The sequence below is a fragment of the Centruroides sculpturatus genome, unplaced genomic scaffold (assembly GCF_000671375.1).
Source record: "Centruroides sculpturatus isolate CEXI.00-Female unplaced genomic scaffold, Cexi_2.0 scaffold857, whole genome shotgun sequence".
NCBI lineage: Eukaryota > Metazoa > Arthropoda > Arachnida > Scorpiones > Buthidae > Centruroides > Centruroides sculpturatus.
In genome coordinates, this window is record NW_019385135.1 from 81,240 (window position 1) to 106,545 (window position 25,306).

At 29.8% G+C, this 25,306-nt stretch overlaps 1 protein-coding gene across 1 annotated transcript; it reads right to left on the minus strand.

Annotated features, from left to right (window-relative positions):
* Positions 1 to 225: 225 nt before the first annotated feature.
* LOC111635259 lies at positions 226 to 21,270 on the minus strand. The gene is made up of 11 exons (XM_023380169.1): positions 21,087 to 21,270; positions 20,521 to 20,606; positions 17,430 to 17,579; positions 15,449 to 15,568; positions 10,990 to 11,217; positions 9,744 to 10,124; positions 5,764 to 5,841; positions 3,745 to 3,885; positions 2,633 to 2,788; positions 2,399 to 2,527; positions 226 to 375 (listed from the first exon to the last, which is right to left on the minus strand). Exons 1-11 carry the CDS (start codon positions 21,175 to 21,177, stop codon positions 226 to 228), a joined length of 1,710 nt encoding a protein of 569 aa, XP_023235937.1. The 5' UTR covers positions 21,178 to 21,270.
* Positions 21,271 to 25,306: the final 4,036 nt, after the last annotated feature.

Here is a 25,306-nt window from a genome sequence, read left to right on the forward strand (position 1 = left end):
GTTACTTTTTTCTTTTCAAAATTTCTTCCATAGAATTTCCCAAATTTTCTTCCATCATGCATAGANTGTGTTTAACACTTAAAGTATAACTGCAATACTGGCATACTGGCTATCGTCACCCTTCAAAAGGTATTGATGAGTCAACTGAGTATGTCCAATTCTCAAACGAGTAATAATAACTTCAGATCTCCTGTTATAAAATTTCTTTTAAATGTCTTTTAGGAATTATGTCATTATACTCACTTTTGACATTTCCATAATATCTCCTTTTACTTCAAACCATGTTAAACAACATCTCAAAACCTTCTGAATGATCATAATATTGGCTGTTTCCTCTTCATACTGTTCACTTAATTTACTGATATAATTTTCTCTCTAAAAATTAGTTATATATATAAACACACTTAACATTTCCTTTAAATACAGTAATAATAAACATTATAAGAACTATGTAAAATCTTAATACTTAACTCCAAATACACTCAAATCCAGTAAGTTGTTTTCGTTCTATCTTAAGAAGATGACCTTTAAACAGGGTCAAAAACATTAGCTCAGTTATTAAATTGTTTTCGTTACTGGTTTTCGTCTTTGGAGTTAATCATGATTTTAAATATTTTTGTTTTGATTTCAGTATTTCTTTATGATTAAAAACAAAAAAGCTCTTTCCAATTGGAACTAATTAAACATATTTTTCTCTTTTGTAATGAGAGATGCCCACATTAGACTGTGTTAACAAGCACACCCCTGTAGATTAGTAACTAATGCTGTGGATAAAGATTTTGTTTATACATAAGCATAACTGCATTTGTCATATTCAAATCTTTTCCCTGTTCTTATATGATGTTTTCTTAATTTATTTATAAAGGTATATGGGCCCAGAGAGTCTCTGATTATACTAATGGATGTAGACACATCATCATCCACATGAAAATGGATAGTAAGAAATAAAAAATGGAAAACAGAAAAGTTGGAAATGAAACAACAGAGGATTAAATTATAAACAATTTTAGAACAAATGCATACACGGTCACATTTGGATTTGAAGAGATATTCTAATATGAATGGCACAGATGCATGCATCTTTACTGGTATATTCTATATCTGTGAGGCATGGGATTTACACCAATAAACCAGAAGACAACTAGATGCCTTTGAAAGAAAATGTGATAGGTAGCTACTCAGAGTAGATTAGCATGACAGAGTTGCAAATGATGAAGTCTGAAAATGAATCCAACTAGTGAAAACACTATTCCAACAGGTCATTCAAAGGAAACTTGGCCTTTTTGGTCACATCTGTAGAATGAGTGACAAGAAAGTAATTAAAACTATAACACTTAGAATCATGGAAGAGACAAATAAAAGACACAGGCCATACAGGGAATGGATGGATATGTAAAAGAATGGTGCAAGAATAGTATTCAGGAGCTGGTTCACTGTGCCCTAGACAGAGAGGGATGGAAAAGAATGGTGAAAATGGCATCAGGTTCCAAGAGGCACTACTCTCATGGACAGTGATAATGATGATGATGATTCTAATAGGGTAGGAAATTCAAACTGAACTTGATTTTTTTTTATTTAAGCTGTGAAGATGGATAGAGAAATCTAAAAGCATTCACTCCTTTACAGGAAAAAAGTATTTTAATGATTCCTATATGCAGAAAGATAATGTTTTGAACGACAAGAAATTGAAAATTTCTATTTTATTATTTCATAGATTCTCCCTATTACTAAATACTACTAAATTAATAGTAAATTAACATTAAAATATCAGAATCTATTGTTAAAAGAGTAATTGAAGTTAATCATATTACTATACCCATCTTGGATTCAGCCAGACCAACAATGAGATGATCAGCTGGTTAGAGACAGGGACAGTATATCTAGGATAAAATTCCTACAGTTGTTCAACCACCCTAATTCAATTAAGAGTCTCTCAGAGAAGTAAGCTGACGTCAATCTTCTTGGCTGATTGGTCATCTTCTACATAAGTTTTTATGATATCCATTTGTTCATCATTAGAAATTTATGATAAGAACTGATTATTAAAACATTAAACGTTTTGCTCATTCAAGTATTATTGTATCATAGTAAAAAATCCAAGTTTTGAACTCAGTCTAATCCCCTATAATTTATCATAAACTGTATGAATTGAGATATTATTTCCTCATCCTTCACCCATCTATTACATCTCAGGTCTATGTATAATGTGTGGAATTATAGCTGGTCATATAAGAAACAGTTTGCTTTAATTCATTGTTTATACTGAATTTTCAAATATACACAACAAAATTGCCTCATGCGATTAATTAAAGATTATTAATACAGGTGTAACTAATAAATAAAAATTGTTCCACTATAAAAATAATTATTTTAAATAAGTTTTGACTTCATTACTTACTAATTTTTGTTTAAGAAGTTTCTGTTGCAGAAATCCTCTTCCAAGTGCCTGTAGTAATATTATTTTAATTGAGGTTTTTCTATTCATTAAGTTCTTCCACCATATTTGCAATTTCCTGCATGTTTTCTTCTATTAAAAAAGTGTTTATTAATAGAATTACTTGCTTAATCGAATTATTTGCTTTTTAAATTTACTCATATTGCTTCATGAGATAATTTAGAGAAAAACGCATACCTTTTTTGCAAGCAAAAAGAAAGAATAATATCTTTTCCTCATCAAGAATCCCTTTCCAGCACTTATGCAAATAACTGCACTTTTATATAAATCATGATAATTTTGTTTTGCCTGTATCATTCTCCACAAAGTCTGAAGCTTTAGACATGCAAAATCCTATCAATTTAGAAAACAAATTATCGTCTATACGTGACATAATATTAATAAAAATACTTTTATAAATGTAATGAAATTCTAATTATTGTTATTTGTTCATGTTTCTATATACAGAATGTTTCAAAACAATGTTATTGTTAATATGGAAGTAACATTCGTAGTGGCAGGTTGTCCTATGGATAGTTCTTCATGTGCAAGAAGCACAGTCGAATTATGAAGTTTTCGAAAAAAGCATAGTCTTGCTGCCTCTTCTGCAGTGACTACACACCTTCTTGTAAGTACAGTTTTCCAAAAAGAATGTGACCATTTTAAGTTATTGTAATTATGTTAATTATTATCCAAAAACATTGTAATGTATATTAAAACGTTGGAAAACTGTCCAAGTTTATCATTTGCCCATTAAAATTTCTCAGTCACATGGCACACATCTGAATCTTCCTAAGCTGGCTATGGCATATCTGTTGTCATTTCTTCCGTGGCAGTATTAATTCTACACTTCCCACAGATTACTCATGTTGTACAATGATGAGGGATTCCAACTTTGCAAACTACAGAATGCAAAATGCCCTGTCTGTTTCCATGGGCATCTGCAAAAAATTTTTGAGGGGGCCAAAGCTTGGAGACAACTAATTACATCAATAAATTTTTATTTAATTATTTAATGTTTTGGTGTTTTTCACAAGTAGATTATTAAATACAAAGAGACAGACAAAGCAACTCATGATCGAGGACATAGGATTACATATCTCAATCACTTTTACTCGATGTCAAAAACATGTTATTTTAATGTTTAAATTTTTAAAAAGATCATAGAAAATTACTGTAAAAACAAATAATTTCTGGTCTTTCAAGAATCAAAAAATTAAAATTATAGGTTTTATTAAACATCAAATCACAAAATTACAAATTTAAAGGATATAAACTAACTAAAATAATATAAATTAAATAATGCTCACTCTTTCGACCATAAGTTTTCTGCGTAACAGAAATTTCTTCGTAGTGATGCTAATATGAGAAATCTTTGCCAATTTCATTTGAAAATCTTTTTTCTCTCTTGTTATTCTCCAAAACTTCTGCAACTTTTTGCTTGCTATTTCCTGTTAAATAATAAAAAAAACTAAATAAAAACTTATAGATAATTTAAAATAATATTTGAAAATAATTTAATTTTAGTAATGATTTAAAATTAAATGAAAATGACTGAGATACTTGATATACGGTATTTTTAATTACTATATTAAATTATTATAGTTATTGCATTAAAATCTGTCTAAAATGGAATGGAATAGTACAAGCCAGTTTCCATTTAAGCAAGTTTCCATTTTACACAGGGTTTTGATTTTATTAATGCAAAAAAAAAAAAAAAATCTGAAAAACAGTACAGACCATATTTAAAACCAAATCTCAGAATCTTCCATCTTTCCTTCTTTAATATAAGTGTAATATGGATCAGACATGTGATGCAGAGGAAAAATATAGATAAAATTCCAATATTCATGTGTTTCAATTACTTGTGAGTTGTGCTTTGTAGTACAGTGGAACCTCGGTATAAGACCTTAATCCGTTCCCGAAGTTTGGACTTATACCGAGTAGGACGTATACCGAACCAACCTTTCCCATAAGAAATAATGTAAAAATGATTAATCCATTCTACATTTTACATTATATNAAAAATTTTAAGTGGGGAACTTCAAGTTAAATCGGACCAAGAACACGTGTCGGTGCGGTAGACTCGATAGAAAGGAAAACACTTGTTCTAAAACAGACGCGATGGGGTGATAAATAATGGAGGGGATGTCTACCAGGTGAGAATGTAATCTATATATATATACAGTGGAACCTCGGTATAAGACGTTAATCCGTTCCCGAAGTTTGGACTTATACCGAGTAGGACGTATACCGAACCAACCTTTCCCATAAGAAATAATGTAAAAATGATTAATCCATTCTACATTTTACATTATATGTAATTTTACATTATATGTAATAATTGTTATTCCTTGAGTCAATAATGTAGTACTGGATTTTGACTAGTTCTAAGAATATTATTAAGTAGCACTGGTTGTTTCTTCTTTTATCTGGTTAATATGAGTGAATGGAAAAGTATATGATCTTAATAAAGCAAAAACAATGAGAGCTCTCATAAATAAACTGACAACGATATCTTCCCACAAATTGTGATTTAAACATTAGTTGCTTTTATGCTAAAAGAATTCCGCTTTTCTTCTTGAAGAATATTCTTCGAGATTTTCTCGAAACTCATCTTGACACTCAAGAAACAATTATAAAACATCAAATATAATAAATCTTTTTTTATTTGTACAGAATTTAGAGCAAAATTAATATATTCTTAATAATATTTAACTTTTAAATTAACTTGAAAAATAAATAAATAGCTAAAGAGATTAGCAATACTTGATATATCAACATCATTTCTACAAAAACATGAATTTAAAAGGAAAATATTTTAGTCTTCAAATTTCTTTTTTACAATAAATAATTGTATGTAATTTTATCCTTATACAGTAGAGTCTCGAAAACTCGGCACTCGATAACCCGGCAGTCCGGATAACTCGGCCACACCCTGGCAGGGCAAAAAAATCCTTAGTTAATTAATTTTCATTATAGACAGGCTTATGCCTCATAAAGTATTCTGTCTTATCAGGTAAATTACTGTACACAGTGTATTCATTAATTTTCATTTTCATGTAGTAAAGGCTCTATGCCTTCATAAAAGACGTACTTTTCCTTTGTTTAAGGGTATTTGGGCAGTTTATTCTCTGTTGTATTCTCAAGTAAACAATACATACAAGTACAGTACAGTATTTTCTGAGGAAACACTCATACTTATTTTTTTTAACCCCATTCCCGATAACCCGGCATTTTCACAAACTCGGCCAACCTTCGGTCCACATTAGGCCAAGTTTTCGAGACTCTACTGTATAATAATAATAATCTTATTATATTATTATTACCTTTTCCAAATCAGTATGTTCTATTGAGATATTCTCACCAAATGGATGTTGACTGTAAATACTTTCTACTCTCATTTCCTATAAATAACAATTATATAATTTTGAATATAAAACTTATTTATAGAAACATTTAATACAAATAATCTACAGCAGTAAATATGCAAATTGGCTTTTCTTTCTCTGTATAATTTTCTCATATAATTAGATAGATGTATATAAATTAATTTTTTACTCTTTCTACCATGGACACCGAGTGGTGAGAGATGAAGCCCAATATATCTGGGAGAGTCTACACATGAAAAATTCCTGGAATTGCTAACCCAGATTCAATCCCAGATTGCCCAGTGGAATAAGATGATTCTTTAACTACTTCAGCCATCTGGCCACCAAATAAATTAACTTAAAATTAATTACACAGAGGTTTAGGTTTTCAGTTATTATATTTTACTGTAAGTATACACTGCTTTCTATATAAAACATTTATAGTCATTATAGTCGATTGGTTAGTCGGTTTGGGTTTTTTGGTGCAAGTGCCATTTAGGCTAAGTTGCACCATGTCAAATGGTAAAAGTTTTTAATAAATAAAATGAAATAAAATAAATTCACAAAACAACAACACACATAAACAGTACAAATGAACAAACAACAAGGTATATAAAAATAAAAATTAAATATGTTTATAAATACAGTAGAGTATCGATTATCCGACCCCAATCAACCGTCACATCGGTTAACCGACCGCGTTCTAGTAGGCAAATTCAAATGTCTGCTAGTGATGTGGCGCAACAATATTTGGCTATGTCTTGGCTACTTTAATAATATTTTTACGTGTTTTAGCTGGCAACACTGGCTCGACCATAAAAGGGAGCCAGTATTTAAACGAGGTTTAATTTTCTAATTTTTAATGATACAATAGCGACGATTATTATTTTAAAAAATTTTTGTTACGTTTAACATTGATGAACATTCAACGCAAAGTAGGTTAATAGCAATACACTAATATACTAATTACACGGGATATACTAATATACTATACTAATAATGTATTTTTTCATATTTTTTGGTTATCCAACCAACCCCAGTCCTCAATTGAGATGGAAAATCGATGCTCTACTGTATTTGTGACTTTCAGTAAGTTCAATAACTTATCTAGATTTGGCCTCTGGCCCAGAATCTCTGTCAAACTTGCATTTCCAAAACGCTGTCTACGAATCCACTCGAATGCAAAGCAATTGCACAGATTGTGTTTAACACTTAAAGTATAACTGCAATACTGGCATACTGGCTATCGTCACCCTTCAAAAGGTATTGATGAGTCAACTGAGTATGTCCAATTCTCAAACAAGTAAGAATGACCTCAGATCTCTTATCATACTGTTTATTATGTGTCCAATTTTCTATGATAGGTTCCGATCTCGTGTAGTTTATTGTGGACTTGTGAATTCCACATATTTTGCCATATCTCTGCTAGTCGTTTTTTAATGACCAGTGTCAAATCGCTTCCCTCAATAGGCATTGCATGCTGTGGAAGACTTGCTGACTTTGCAGCTGTGTCAGCTTCTTCATTCCCTCTTATACCCACGTGACCTGAAACCCAACAAAATTTTAGACAAAAATTACTTGCAGTAAGATGGCAAATTAGTTTCTGAATTTTGATCACTGTGGAATGAGGACTAGAATCACACGACATCAAAGCCTGAAGTGTACTAACTGAGTCAGTGTATACCACACAGCAACAATGACCTTTCCTGATTACATGTGTTAAGGCTAAATAAATAGCGTGCAGCTCTGCAGTAAAAATGGAAGAATTTAATGTGATTTGTTCTGCCATGATTTCATCCTAGAAGACAAAGGCTGAGCAATCATAATCATCTGATTTAGATTATTATAGTCAAAAACATTTACTTGAATACTGGAGAAAAGTAGAAGAATTACTGCTGACTATAAATGTTTTTTATAGAAAGCATCTTACACTTAGAAAAAAATATAATTAATTTAGAACATTAAATCATTTCAGTTAAAATAGAATTAAAATGAATAATAACAGCTTATCAAAATGAAAATTTTAACAAACATCAAAAAATTAAAATAATTGAAATATTATAACTAACAATAATAAAATGAAAGTACGTAATAAATGGTACAGAATTAAGTCAAATTGAAGTTCTCCTTAAAAGAGAAACTTCCAGATTGAGTGAAGTATATCAGCACTCTTCCTATTAATGCCTCCAACAGTAATGGCTTATAAATTTGCAGAATTTCAGCAACTCTAGCCCTAAACACATCAGGTTCTTCTTAAGATTTCCTGCTATCACTATATTCTTGGTTAGCTTGAAATCACAGAAAACAATCCAGATCTTTGTTGTATGTCACCAAAAGTAATTTCTTTTCACTCTTAGTCAAAGTAGGGGTGTTAAACTTAACCTTCTTATATATTGTGATCAACTTTTCAACCATATTCTTCTGGAAACTGCGTGCAAGAGACACACCTCTAATATAATATAACTCATTGATAGTATCAATGACACTCAAATGACGGGTGAAGACTTTATTAAGACTCTGAAAATGGGTAACCTGTACAAGTTACCCATTTTCAGAGTCTTAGTTCAGAGGCAAAATATCAAATAAACCCTGTTTTAAATCTAATATAGTTAAAAATATATATAAAAATTACTATAACTGTGTATCAAAACTACTTTATCAAGACATTTAAATTTAGAAAACAATAGGATCCTTAGCAGAAATATTAAGGATTTGATTTCTTGAGTTAAACTAGGTTTTTTTTCTTATATTCATCTGAAGTTTTTTAAGCTATTACATTAAATGTATTTTAGATTTTAAAGGTATTTCTAAAATGAAATTTATAAGATGTCCATTATTAGATGGTTAGCCAAGAAAACAACCAATAAAAACAAAATAAAATTAGCTAATTAACACATCAATATTTTAAAATTATCAGAGTTAAATTTTAAAAGTGCTAAAATCCATTGAATATCCTATATATATAAAGACTACATTTATAAAAAAGCTATGTTATAGAACACAATTGGCATTGTAACAATCATATTCTCTAATGCAACATCTCAAATTATACAAATAAATTCAGATACTTTTAAATCAGATGTTTAAGAATGTTTATACAAAAACATATAATTATGATATTGTTATTATTATTAGTAATAACTTTGTTTGATAAATTTCTAATTACTTAATTGACTTTATCAAAATATTATAAAAGAATCAGTCATGCAAAGTAAATAAAAATCACTAATAGTAACTGTAAATTATTAATAATAATAAAATTATTATTAATATAAAATCTTACTGACTTCTCGAGCAAGTACTAGATACTAATGATATGATAAATGTATTTCAGATTGGAATTCTAGTCAATTTCCCTTCAGTAAAGGTACAACCTGTGACAGAATCTACACCAATATTGCGAACTTTTCAAAATATTTGTTACTGTGATTGATTTCAGAGTCCAAAATATTGGTGTAAGATCTATACCTTTACTGTTATAAAAGTTATACTATGTTTTCACTTAATCACCAAATTTATCCAAGCAGGTACCACCAAGTAATCAATGCATTCAATCCATCAGAGAAGAATTTTGCATCAAGACTCTGTAACTTGGACCTGGCACCTATAACTTCCATCTCTTTGGGGCCCTGAAAGAAACATCTTCAAGGGCGACAATTTCCAATTGAGTAGAGAGAACAATAGACAATCATCAAACTGAAAAGTCATGACACGAAATTATTTTCTGATGGAATGGATGCATCGATAATCACCCACTGAACTGAAACAAGTGCTTGGACAAATCCAGTGATTATGTGGAAACATAGTGTTCTCACCTATGCATATTTACTGTCATAATTTCACATTTCTACTAAGAAGGGTATGTTCAGAAATCCACTTGTTACCTTATCTATTAATCCTCCCTTGTAATTAATAAAAGAACAGCTTTATTCACTTACATTATTCTCTGTACATGATTTGAAAAAATCATCATCACCAAAATTATCTCTTGCTTGTAAGATATCATCTTTAAATTCATTATCTGATGATTCAGATAGAGAATTAAATTTAAAATCCTGAATAATTTCTATCCTGGGTTCTGAAAATTCTTCCACTTCTTTCAGTTTTTCATTTTGATTTATGATTGCATTTTCTCCAAATAAAGAAAACACTGGAGAACATTTTTTTAATGGTATTTCCACAAGTGAGCTTCCTTCTGTAGAAGATTCGCTGCTACTGTTCTTTCTATAACTAGATGAAGCACATTCAGACCAACAGCTACTCGGTTGAAGATGTTTCGATTCTTGATTTTCTAAGATTTCAACATTAACGATGTCAATCTGTAATGATACTATTGTTATCACTTCATATACTTTTATTAACATTAAAATTAAATAATGAACTATACTTTTGTTTCCACAAAGTATAATTTTATTCTTTAAATACAAGTTTTATTACATTAAATATTATCTTTATTTTATTAGAATCATTATTCAAGGTGTACAGAAATGGTAAAGTAATCAATACAAAACCTTTTTCACTTGTTTCTAGCCGTTTGTACATGAGTACGAATGTTTTCGACCTTCTTAATAGGCCTTCTTCAGGTACACTGTGATCTGTTAGAGCGTCGATTGATAGAAGTTTAAACGCTGCACTACCAACCGACGCTCTAACAGATCACAGTGTACCTGAAGAAGTCCTATTAAGAAGGCCGAAAACGTTCATACTCGTGTCTAAACGGCTAGAAACAAGTGAGGAAGGTTTTGTATTGATCATCTTAAAATAGTTCTAGCTACAAATGCATAGAAATGGTAAAATAACTTGTTAAGTAGGATATAAGATTATTTTATCACATCCGTCTTGTAGTTTGATCATTTTGCACTTGTTATGTTAACTCGGTGTAGAACAACAAGTTAATGTAACCATATTCAAATATTTCAATATTGATTTCGTGCATAATAAACAGCATTCAAATTAAAATTAAATATTTTCTGCATTACAGATAATTGTTAGAATAAAACAGTGTAAATGCATTCATCTTTATATTAATAAAAATATCTTATTTAAAGCTTTATAATTTAAACATCTATTCCATTATATAATACAGCACTTTCAACAAATTAATTCAAAATAAATTATAAGTTAGAATAAAATATACAAATTTTAGTTAATAATATACAGTATATTTGGCTTGACTTGACTTACATTATTGGTTTTGTTTTCAGATACTTCCAGACATCTAAGATGACTTCCATAATCAGTCGGAACTTGCTCTTTAATTTTCAACTCGTTAACTGGTTCGCCAAATTCTTTTTTGCTGTTTTTATTAACATTACATTCACATCCTACATCTAATGGTAAGTCTTTCACGGACAATCTATATTCGTCGACAACTGTTTGCCACCATTTGGCAATTTCTTCCACATCGTTTTTCTATAAAATTAAATATCACATTATAAATTAAACATATTTTAAGCACAATACAAATAAATAAACCATTCTGTTTTGTTAACAGTGATTTACTTTACATAAATTCTAAGAGTATTCTGCCTCAACAAGTTTCTGTAAGTTAAACAATGAAGTATATTGAATATTTGTTATTTAAATGTAAGTATGAATATTTAAATATCACATTAACATAATCATTTGTATTCATCTGACTTAAATGATAATGTATTGAAAGAGTAAATGAACTATTATCAAAACTAGAGATTTTAGCATTTGTTCTAAATATGTGTATTTAAACTTCTTATAAGTATACTTGTCCACAAATAATTTAAATAAACCAATTAGTAAACAATTTAAACAGTAAATTTAGAAGATTTTCATACCCACAACGACAAAAAATTGTTCATTGAAATTTAAAAACCATGCATTTGGTTTACAATCAGCAAAAAAAAAATCATTGAAAGCTATATTTCTTTTCCTGAAATGGGCCCATAAAAACTATATACATGAACGATTACTATTAATTAAAGAAAATTATTAGCATTTATTAATAATTTTCTTTAATAAAGAAATATATCTTATTGGCATTATGATGCTACAGCCTACTATGCAAAAGCTTCAATTGCTGACAACTGGGTATTTTGGGACATCCTACTCTATAGTTCATTTGACACAGAATTAAACAAAGCAAATAATGATTCCAAAATTATTTCCAACAAATAATTATTTAATTAATATTAGCCTATAAGTATTGAGGAATATTTGAATGAATGTTATGTACATTTCTTTGGTAATTTTGAAACCTTTGTCAATGATTTCCATTCCCATTTTCATCAATAAAATCCTATAAAACTCATTTCCTATATCTTTTATCCTAAATTTAGTCACTTCTACCTATTTTCTTGGGAACAATTTTGATATCATTGTTTTCCTTCTTTAATTCTGTATTGTAAAATCTATATTTTATAAGAGTAAAGATAGAATATTTCAAAATACCCAGTTATAAGTTGGAAAAAGTGGTATTATCTTTTATTCCAAAAGAATTTAATTTCCCAAAGTACCTCAGTAATGCCCAATTGGAAGATTTTAGACATATTTATACAAATAATTTTCAAGTATAAAGCATCAATTAAAATTCAAAATAATAGCAAAATTAGTGTGAGCTTAGTGAATCTGACAAGGTCTGTTTCAAAACACTTTTTGAAAACTTAAATTGAATTTTAATGGCTACAAATTGAAGACCATTAACAGTCATTAACTATTACTTCAATGTAATTTTGATTGAAATATTTTATCAATAAAGCATTTTCTCAATAAATCAACAATTGATCCTGGGTTTTCCAGAATGGTAAGCTAATGCCTTAACCACACTGACCATCTAGTATCTTTATTATCTAAATTATATATTTAAACTATAATTTTACAGAAATGGAGTTCCCAACCTTTTTCTTGCATGATTAGTATTAGTCTTATTTGAAAACTATCTGAAATTCTCAAAAAAAAAAAAAAAAAAAAAAAAAAAAAAAAAAAAAAAAAAAAAAAAAAAAAAAAAAAAAAAAAAAAAAAAAANCAATATGTAAAACTTTTAATATCTGCCCTCTACAGTGAAACTGGTAAGTCCAACTCCATTTGAGATACAACATATGACCTCCCTCTATTTCCTCTCCTTGACCTTTAACTACCAAAATTTAATTGCATCAATGCCCTTTTTATATGAGTTACACACATATACACCAGTGGTGTGTGGTGACATTTGATGATAGGGAAGCTTTGCCAGTCCTGGATAGAATCATTGGAAGTGTTATATGATATTTTGGTGTGTAGCATCCACGAGCTAAACCACGAGGTCGGTGCTCTGTAAAGCGCATTTGCAAATGCATATAATCTGGCTGCTTTACACGATTCAAATATTTTGGCCATGAAAACTGTCCCATATTCGACAATACAGTGCTTCCATTGGGAATATGCATACACGAACTTATATTTGAATATACAATCTTATCATTTTTTTCACATGTATAGAAATTTGTAATAAGTACATAATGTAGTTCTAATATAATATTAATTTTAATTAATTCAAAGTACATTAAAATATGAAAATAACTGCACAATATGTATTTATATTTTAGAAAATACAAGGGAAGCAGCACTTCCACAGCTTCCACAAATGGCACACCACTGATATACACAGAATTTTTTTCATGTTTTGACAGTTTTGGGTTTGGGGTGTTGAAACATTGAGATTTGCAAAAAACCTAGAGGGTCAAATTTAATATGATTTCAACTTCCCTGTGTTGTGTGCTGGGACAGTAAAAGTAAATAGTGACTAGTGGATTTAAACAAGCAATGGTCAACTTTTAAAAATTTCTTACCTGTTTCAAATTTGTAATGGCATTTGTTACAAATGGTAAAGAAAAAGCAAATTTCTGATTCTGCTCATCTTTCGTCTCAATTGCTTGCAACAAATTACCCTTTCTCGAAACTGTTCTCCACCATTCCTCAATTTTTGTAGCTGATACTTCCTGCAGTGACATGAAAGGAACAGTATAAAATATATAAAAATGTATTTTATACAAATAAATAATCACATTTAATAAGAATATTAAATTTTTATGATTTATAACTTCTTCGTGCACACTGGGGTGTATAATAAACGAAAACGTACTTACTCGTGCCTCTAACCGGTGTGTAGAAATACAAAATTTCCATGCAACACAAATACAAAATTTTGTATTTCTACACACCGGTTAGAGGCACGAGTAAGTACGTTTTTGCTTTTTATGATTTAACAAGTGTCATAGAAAAAGAAAATGTACATTCAGTGAAAAATCATAACAAAATTTGTAACTGTATAAATGCTAAAGAAGAGAAAAATAATTCATAAAAATAGAGTCCTTCAAAATGAATTCTACTATTTTAAATTACTGTAATTATGTTAATTATCATCTGAGAGGTATGCAATATACAACCAATTGTTAGAAATGAGTAATTTCCAGGAGTTATAGAATTGTGGCTGCCGTGCAAGGAGTAATGGCAGATTAAAGCATTATTCTAATGCTTTACAGCACATAGAGCATAGAAAGAATTTGAACAGATGTGTTCCATGCAACACATGCATACAAGATGTAGTGTACATTCTATCATTCACATACTGTATAAATCACATTAATTAAAAAGCAATATGATTAGTGTAACAATAAAAGTGACAGGACTTAATTATATGCTTTTGCCATAAGCTACTGTAAACTACATCTAAATCAAAATTTTGCGCAGAAAAACTTGAGATTACAGCTCAAAATTTTGATTTAGATGTTATTAAATGTTACTAAGCATCAACGAGGTCTAACAAGTAGAGACAAAGTGATTCAGGTTTGCACTCGTTGAAACCCATTTTCCGGAGAGGGTCAGTAGTCATCCTGATCAAGTTGAGAAAAGTATGCCAACCGAGGGAGGCCCAAAGGAAAGCTGCTGAGCCAGCTCCAAATTAAACAGCCTCAGATCTTGAAGTTGGATAAAAGACAACTTGACCGAGTGAACAGGACAGAAAAAAAGCAAGGCTTTAGACTATGTTGTTGGTAGGAATCGATAAGTATTGTTGTATATACTGTAAATAGTTGTAAATAGACTTGATCTGAGTTAAATGAATGGTAAGGTGTTCTTTCTGATGGACCACAAATACAGAAATCTGACTGCACAATCTGAAATTTACTCTAAAGCTCTAATACCTTCAAGAGCAAAAAAAAATACATAANTTGCATTCTGTGAAAACGGATAAGATTAGCTATAATGTAATTATCTTAATCTTCACTATCGTTACTTTTTGCCCAGCGAAGCGGGTCCTTGCAGCTAGATTCTAGATTACTTAGAAAAACAGTCTTTTATATATAAAAAAAAAACTACATTACATACAAATAAAAACCCAGCAAAGCGGGTCCTTGCAGCTAGTTAAACATACAATAGTATAAACATATCTCTCTTATTATGAAATTTGTATAAACTTTTCATTACTGCTAATAATTTAAGAATCTTATCTATAAATAAAATAGATTCTATTTGATTCATGTTTAAAGAAAGTGTTATGGATGATTCTTCCGAGAAGAAAATAAAGCACGTTGGTGATCCTTCTGTATTAAATAAAGACCCTTTCCATCTAAAAAATTTTCATTTTCTCTTAAGAAAATAAAATAAAAACATTAGACTAACATAAAATATTAACCTTTTGAGATTCAACATCTTCAATACATTTGATTAAGATATCTTCTGCATTATCTGCATATGTTTCACTATTAACAGTAGATTTTCTCCACCAATCTGCTATGATACCTGTTATCAACAACTGAAAAAAATATTAAACAGAATAAGTTTAATCAATTTACCAATATAACTGAATGATACTTATGAATAAAAGGTTTAAAAGATTAAAAAAAATAAAAAAATTAACTTGAACAATTGAAAGAATCAACAAAAAATAGTACATATGACAAAAATATAATTTATAGTTTAAGAAGGTTTACTATTTGTATTCTAGAACTTTAATGAGCATGTGATGTTTGTATTCAGGACTGTTATAATAATAAAAAACCTTGAATGGCTAAGGTAATAAGGCAGTTTAAAAAGAAAAAGGTTGCCTAGGAAACCATATTCTTTTCATAATTTGCGACTTGCATCCAGAAATGTTATTATGACATTCCCGAAAATGAGCACTGCTAGCTAAAAGCACAATAATGCAAATATTGAAGCTTATTAAACTGCAAGGAAATAACTATACTTTACTTTAATATTGTTTATGAAAGTAAATTACAAATATTTAAAAAAATAAAAATACTAGTTCAAAATACTAGTTACAATATGCAAATAATCAATCTTTTACAACTCTTAGTAAGAAAAATATTAATATTTTTAAATCAGTGTTTGAAGGAAGATTTTTATTATTTCAACACTTTCCACTAAATCACTCAATTAATAAATTAATACCATAAATTGCTCCACTTTAGTTCATAGAGTTTAATATATATATCTGTATATATAGGAGTGCCACTACATTTCACTACTATTGATAGAGTGTTCTTCTTAATATAGACAATACATAAAAATGTGTCCTTTTGCACTCACATGATGAAATTAACAGCTCCACGGCAGAGTTGACCTTTTCTTAGAGGCTATTGNTTTTTATTATTTCAACACTTTCCATTAAATCACTCAATTAATAAATTAATACCATGAATTGCTCTACTTTAGTTCATAGAGTTTAATATATATATCCGTATATATGGGACTGCCACTATTGATAGAGTGTTCTTCTTAATATAGACAATACATAAAAATGTGTCCATTTGCACTCACATGAGGATATTAACAGCTCCACGGCAGAGTTGACCTTTTCTTAGAGGCTATTGGTCCACCTCAATATGTAAAACTTTTAATATCTGCCCTCTACAGTGAAACTGGTAAGTCCAACTCCATTTGAGATACAACATATGACCTCCCTCTATTTCCTCTCCTTGACCTTTAACCACCAAAATTTAATAGCATCAATGCCCTTTTTATATGAGTTACATACATATACACTAGTGGTGTGTGGTGACATTTGATGATAGGGAAGCTATGCCAGTCCTGGATAGAATCATTGGAAACATATGATATTTTGGTGTGTAGCATCCACGAGCTAAACCACATGAGGTCGGTGCTCTGTAAAGCACATGTGCAAATGCGTATAATCTGGCTGCTTTACACGATTAAAATATTTCAGCCATGAAAGCTGTATCATATTCGACAATACAGTGCTTCCATAGGGAATATGCATACATGAACTTATATTTGAATATACAATAGCAATCTTATCATTTTTTCACATGTATAGAAATTTGTAATAAGTACATAATGCAGTTCTAATATAATATTAATTTTAATTAATTCAAAGTACATTAAAATATGAAAATAACTGCACAATATGTATTTATATTTTAGAAAATACAAGGGAAGCAGCACTTCCACAGCTTCCATGGATGGCACGCCACTGATATACACAGAATTTTTTTCATGTTTTGACAGTTTTGAATTTGGGGTGTTGAAACATTGAGATTTGCAAAAAACCTGGAGGGTCAAATTTAATATGATTTCAACTTCCCTGTGTTGTGTGCTGGGATAGTGACTAGTGGATTTAAACAACTAATGGTCAACTTTTAAAAATTTCTTACCTGTTTCAAATTTGTAATGGCATTTGTTACAAATGGTAAAGAAAAAGCAAATTTCTGATTCTGCTCATTTTTCGTCTCAATTGCTTGCAACAAATTATCCTTTCTCGAAACTGTTCTCCACCATTCCTCAATTTTTGTAGCTGATACTTCCTGCAGTGACATGAAAGGAACAGTATAAAATAATTAAAAATGTAGTTTATACAAATAAATAATCACATTTAATACAAATATTAAATTTTTATGATTTAACAAGTGTCATAGGAAAAAAAAATGTAAATTCAGTGAAAAATCATAACAAATTTTGTAACTGTATAAATGCTAAAAAAAAAAAAAAGAGAAAAATAATTCATAAAAATAGTCTTTCAAAATGAATTCTACTATTTTAAATTACTGTAATTATGTTAATTATTATCTGAGAGGTATGCAATATACAACCAATTGTTAGAAATGAGTAATTTGCAGGAGCTATAGAATTGTGGCTGCCATGCAAGGAGTAATGGCAGATTAAAGCATTATTCTAATGCTTCACAGCACATAGAGCATAGAAAGAATTTGAATCAGATGTGTTCCATGCAACACAAGATGTACTGTACATTCTATCATTCACATACTGTATAAATCGCATTAAAAAGCAATATGATTAGTGTAACAATAAAAGTGACAGGACTTAATTATATGCTTTTGCCATAAGCTACTGTAAACTATATCCATATTTCAGTTATAACTTACTGCATATTTGAGAGGTAGACTCAAACAATACATCTAAATCAAAATTTTGAGTGGACAAACTTGAGATTATAGCTCAAAATTTTGATTTAGACATTATTAAATGTTACTAAGCGTCAAAGAGGTCTAACAAGTAGAGACAAAGTGATTCAGGTTTGCACTCATCAAAACCCATTTTCTGGAGAGGGTCAGTAGTCATCCTGATCAAGTTCAGAAAGGTATGCCAACCGAGGGGGCCCAAAAGAAAGCTGCTGAGCCTACTCCAGATTAGACAGCCTCAGATCTTGAAGTTGGATAAAAGGCAACTTGACCAAGTGAACAGGACAGGACAGAATAAAAGCAAGGCTTTAGACTATGTTGTTGGTAGCAATCAATAAGTATTGTTGTATATACAGTGATACCCTGAACTTACGCGATAGGTGGGACTGAGTGATAACTGCATAAGTCAAATTCGTGTAAGTCGGGGTATAATTTTTCAATGTGTGTAAAATCCAAGTTGGATGTATGTAAGCTAATAAATGTTCTTGTTAATCTTATCTCATCTTTTGATTCGTTCGTTGTTACAAGAAGTCACCACATAGAGTCTCTCGAGTCTCCATAGATATAACAAACACAGAAATAAATAACACAAAATAAATTGTAGCTATGTGTCGATTCCGCGCAACATATCCGAACATGTAAGTTGAATGACAGTGTGGAGGGAATGAGTAATCAAGAGTTGCATGGTGCTCAAATAAAAGATGAATCGACGAGATTTGAAAATCGCGTAACTCCGGGTTCGCGTAAGTCAGGGTAGCGTAAGTCAAGGTATCACTGTACTGTAAATAGTTGTAAATAGACTTGATCTGAGTTAAATGAATGGTAAGGTGTTCTTTCTGATGGACCACAAATACAGAAATCAGACTGAACAATCTGAAATTTACTCTAAAGCTCTAATACCTTCAAGAGCAAAAAAAAATACATAATAAATAAAATACTTTCCTTACTGGAACCACACATTAAATAAAAATCAACACCTTTAAACTTCCAGCAAATCGTTTTTTAATATTTTAAAAACGATTTGCTGGAAGTTTAAAGGTGTTGATTTTTATTTAAAAAAAATACAGATTATTTCTTACAAAGTTTCTCATTAGCAATAAAAGGAAGTGCAACAGTTAGCAACGGTGCACTTGATCACTGTCTCCAACCTATGTGACATCAAGAATGAGGCTAACTCACTTTTCTGGGTCAACGTGTTTCTGTTCAGACTTTCACTTACCCATGCACTCTGAACATTCTTTCTGTGGTCAATGCAATTGTAACCCTTGTATATACTTATGTAAAAGGAACTCGTGACAACGACAATTGGAGTTCTTTACTATCCAGTATTCATTCCTCTGGCATGACAACAACAACATTACTCGTGGATATAATCGGTGACCAACTTAAACGATTTCCTTCTCAAGAGGTACAGCTCTATGACCTCCTCAGAAGTAAAAACATACTGAGTGTGGCATTAACAGTTTTTTACTTTTGCTAGTGTTTTCAATGAACTTATGTTCATCATGTTCAGGTGAATGAAAATTTTAAAATCTGTTGGTCATTGTTGATATTTTTTTAAAAATCTTTTAATAAAAACTGACCATCCAAAATGGCATCTTCACTTGTCCTTTTTCACACTGGAAACTAATTACACTGAGGATCAACCTTTTATTTGTGGCTACAATATCAGTAAATTTGGTAAAGGCAAAATGTCCACTGGTAACTGGATAACATTCGGAACACAAACATAGCCCTCAGTACATTTTAGATTAGTTACTAGTTTAAGAAAGGACAAGTGAAGATCCCATTTGGATAGTATACATTTATGTTCTGAATGAACTTTAGTGTCCTGGATTTTTTTTTAACTGTTTTATTTAACATCTCAAAACTGCTTTAATGGAGAAAAAAATGAAATAAATACTAATTACCAAGTGCTTTCAGACTATAACATAAAATATAAATTTAAAAACAGATATAAATAAACATTCTGGAACACTTTAAATACAAAATGACACTATTTAATTAGCATTTATTTCATTTTTACTCCAATAAAGCAGCTTTTGATGTGTTATTTGAAGTTTTTGAAACATTAATGAACCATTTTAATCAATTATATAAAAAGATCAATCAAAAATTATAATAATAAGCAAATGATAAAGCCCAATTAACCATCAAGATAAAACAACACATATTACTCAAGTTATAGCTGTATAATTAATCTAATTCCACCTGATTATTTTATTTATTTTGCTATTTGGACATTATAAATTTAAAACATTTTGTTTCATACAATTTTAATAAATGTTCTTTAATAAAGTATAGTAATAATTAATGCAAAAATTACCTTTTCGTGTAAGCGCGTCAAAATTTTCAGACCTCGAACCCATTTCTGAATCGATTTTGCTGCATTGTAACGTTTTCCTTTCCCGACTGGTTTATCGAAAAATTAAATTAATTATGAAATTTAATACAAATAAAATTAACATTTATTTTTAATATTTCTTTAGAAATTCAATAAATATATTTTATATTTTTACACAAGTGTCCATTATGCATTTTAGCAATTATAATTTAATAATTAAACGATACACAAATGGCAATGGTGAAAAATCTGGCACCAGTTCCTACTTTTTTTTAGTAAATAATTCAAAATTTTGTTGATTAAATTCAATAAAATTACATAACATTAATTCAGGATATTTAATGTATAGAGAAAACTTATACTATGTTCTGTTCCTGTATTAACATAAAGGAAGTCTCTCTCTCTCTCTCTATCTCTCTCTCATAGAAATAAAATTTTAGTCTGCATGGATTTTTATTGTAGAATCATTTAAGAGTTTTAAATTTCGAAGTATAAGGTTAATTTTTTACATCAAAAATTAAATGATTGAACAAGATGAAATTCTTTACCAAGCAAACTTCTGAAACTGTAATATCCAGTAATTCCAACTAATGCTACAGTAGCAATCGCTTGAGCACACACAACGCTTTTTGAATCCATTATTTAAATTTCCAGACTTCAGAAATTTTGCAAATAATCATTATATGAGACAATTAATAATTATTAAAATGTTAACAATACAGTAGTCCTTTGTTGCAGAGATAACAAACAAAAATTAATTTTAAATAATTAAATATCTATCTGTTTAAATTATTATATATAAAATTAATTTTATATATACTACAAAAGATTCAGTAACATTGTTTAAATTTTTTCTATTGAAGTATAACAAATTATTGTTAACCACTCCGCTAGCCACCCATCATCCAAATATTTGTCTTAATTGAAATACTAATTAAGCAAATTTAGTTCTAATTTACAATTGGTAAAAAGTAGAAATATCTATTACTTATATTCTTTTAAAATTACAATTTTTAGTTATTTTAATTTTAATGCTGTAGTAATTATTGATTTGACTGATTTAGCAACACAAGGTACTGTACAAGCCCATTAAGGCTATATAGCCAGTGAGTTTTGATTCTTACACAACATTGAATTGTAGACTTGATCAGCAATGGAACTGGCCAATATCAGTGAGAAATGAGGAACAATGCCTTAATCCTTACCATTAAACTGCATAGACGAGTGGTTAGGGTGGCAGCCTATCACTCAGGGGACCTGGAATTGAATATGAACAAAACACCAGGAATTTTTCAGGAGGTCTATTCAGATATGTTAGAGCCCTACATATCAACATTACATTAGTGACAATAATTTTAAAATATCCATGTCAACTGATTAAAGAAAAGTGAAATTTTAACAATGTTTAATATAGTATTTATGAATTGCCATTCATAAACTTTTAAAAATAAATTTAGAAAAACTGCACTGTAACAATATGCATTATGAGTAGTGTCGTCAGCTTGTCTCCATTACAGACTAGAATAAATCATTAGCTCAATTATACAAAAATATTTTTAATTTAGCTCATTATTATAAATTAGAAAAATCCTATCAAAATTTGAATTGCTTCTTATATAAGTTTCCTACTGCCAACAGTCATCATTAATTAATAAATTTCTGTTCATGATGGCAATAGTAATACTAAAAAGGATAAGATATAAGAAATATTTTTTTCAAAAGACGATGGCAACAAAGTATTCCAAATAATAACAAAATTCTTGAAAAAGATAAAGATAAGTGACCTTAGAAAATAAATAGATCTGTGATAGAAGTTACTTTTATACTTTAATTTGTTTATATAGAGTATAATCACATAAGCAAATGATCTAAAATTAATTTCTACCCAAAAAACATTCATGTATTTTCAGTTATAATATTCTTACAAATTTAACACTGTCTTTAATCATTCTATGTATGTAATCATGTAATAATGTGATAAAATGTTTTCCACTTGATTGTTGTCAAACAATGTTTATTCTTAACTAACTACTACAGATGGAAAGTAGTTAACTACTAGTGACAATTACTGTCCCAATTTAGTAATTAAACTAATACTTAACATGTTTAGTTCCAACTACTCTTCTAATTTACCTTAATGTTTATTCACATAATCTATTATCTTACACAGAACAAACATGTCTGGATTTTTATGTAAACTGATTCAACATTTTAGTCATTTTTGAGCAATTATGTTTTAAATTTTTATATTGCAAATTGGTAGTCAAATTCAAACAAACACAATCAGATATTGCTACATTTTGCACATACACAAAAGAAGATACATGATTATGTAAGCTTTTGTTTTGTTTTCACTTGCACGAAGTTACTACTTATTAGTGAGGTTGAAAACGAAGTTTTAAACACGAAACATGTACGTCAGATGTTCAGCACTGCTTTCCTGTAAGCCTAGAAGTTTGACAATGGTGTTTGGAATGTCGAGCATGATTCCACTGACTATCCAAACACCATTGTCAAACTTCTAGGCTACAGGAAAGCAGTGCTGAACGTCCGAGGTACGTTTCCACGTTTAAAACTTTGGCCTAAACCATGCTATTACTTTACTCTTTATATTAAAACAGTTGGCAGGAATTTTCACAAAAAGTTGAAAATTTAGAAAACAAAAATGTTAAGAGTGTAGCCCATTAGCGGCTGAAACCAGCAAACACTAGTAATTGGTTGCAACCAATTACCAGCAACACTAGTTACCAGTTCATTTCACGCCATAATGTGCTGGCTACACAAAGTTTTAATACACTACCCTCACTAGCAGTACAGGCTTTCCTTCAAAATTGTAACACCCAGATACTGAAATATGTTGGATGTAAAATTTGACAAAACTTGCATTCTGAGACATTAGTGATAGTGATAAGCAGTGCCGTAACTAGGCAGGTGCAACAGGTAAACCCGCACAGGGCACACTTGGAAGGGGGGCCCAAAATGCATGTATTTGTTTTATTATTTTCCCAAATCTAATTAATTAGGGGGCTTAAATGCAAATTCTTGCACCAGGTACAGGTGATAAGGATGGAATGAAAACAGAACTATCAGTTTAATCCACTCTGTTTTGTTTTTCTATTTCCAGATAGTACTTTTATAAAAACAAAGTAACTATATAGTCAACTAGTTACTAAATTACATTATTACCTTGTGTAATATATAACACTGTATTTAGTGACCATCATTATCATCTGCACATATACCTATAAATTCCTATTATATGAAGCAACTATGATACAATCTTATGTCATTGTATTAAAAAGTGAGTCCATCATTTTTTTATAGTAAATTAGTATATTTAATGTGAAAAAAATTGTATAGCATCATACATTTAATCAATCACGTCGAGCCACGTGTGCGTAGCCATGTTTACAATAGCCACCTGGAGGGACTTGATCAGCAATGGAACTGGCCAATATCAGTGAGAAATGAGGAACAATGCCTTAATCCTTACCATTAAACTGCATAGACGAGTGGTTAGGGTGGCAGCCTATCACTCAGGGGACCTGGAATTGAATATGAACAAAACACCAGGAATTTTTCAGGAGGTCTATTCAGATATGTTAGAGCCCTACATATCAACATTACATTAGTGACAATAATTTTAAAATATCCATGTCAACTGATTAAAGAAAAGTGAAATTTTAACAATGTTTAATATAGTATTTATGAATTGCCATTCATAAACTTTTAAAAATAAATTTAGAAAAACTGCACTGTAACAATATGCATTATGAGTAGTGTCGTCAGCTTGTCTCCATTACAGACTAGAATAAATCATTAGCTCAATTATACAAAAATATTTTTAATTTAGCTCATTATTATTATTATGCTCATTAAATTAGCATCATTATTATTATAGGATAAGATATAAGAAATATTTTTTCAAAAGATGATGGCAACAAAGTATTCCAAATAATAACAAAATTCTTGAAAAAGATAAAGATAAGTGACCTTAGAAAATAAATAGATGTGGGATAGAAGTTACTTTTATACCTTAATTTGTTTATATAGAGTATAATCACATAAGCAAATGATCTAAAATTAATTTCTACCCAAAAAACATTCATGTATTTTCAGTTATAATATTCTTACAAATTTAACACTGTCTTTAATCATTCTATGTATGTAATCATGTAATAATGTGATAAAATGTTTTCCACTTGATTGTTGTCAAACAATGTTTATTCTTAACTAACTACTACAGATGGAAAGTAGTTAACTACTAGTGACAATTACTGTCCCAATTTAGTAATTAAACTAATACTTAACATGTTTAGTTCCAACTACTCTTCTAATTTACCTTAATGTTTATTCACATAATCTATTATCTTACACAGAACAAACATGTCTGGATTTTTATGTAAACTGATTCAACATTTTAGTCATTTTTGAGCAATTATGTTTTAAATTTTTATATTGCAAATTGGTAGTCAAATTCAAACAAACACAATCAGATATTGCTACATTTTGCACATACACAAAAGAAGATACATGATTATGTAAGCTTTTGTTTTGTTTTCACTTGCACGAAGTTACTACTTATTAGTGAGGTTGAAAACGAAGTTTTAAACACGAAACATGTACGTCAGATGTTCAGCACTGCTTTCCTGTAAGCCTAGAAGTTTGACAATGGTGTTTGGAATGTCGAGCATGATTCCACTGACTATCCAAACACCATTGTCAAACTTCTAGGCTACAGGAAAGCAGTGCTGAACGTCCGAGGTAC

Coding starts and splice junctions, on each gene's coding strand:
- LOC111635259 (XM_023380169.1), bottom strand. CDS start 21,177: ATGGATTCAAAAAGCGTTGTGTGTGCTCAAGCGATTGCTACTGTAGCA. Junction 15,569..17,429: donor CCATTACAAATTTGAAACAG/GTAAGAAATTTT, acceptor TATTTTTTTCAG/TTGTTGATAACAGGTATCAT. Junction 5,842..9,743: donor AATCATGTACAGAGAATAAT/GTAAGTGAATAA, acceptor TGTTATTTATAG/GAAATGAGAGTAGAAAGTAT.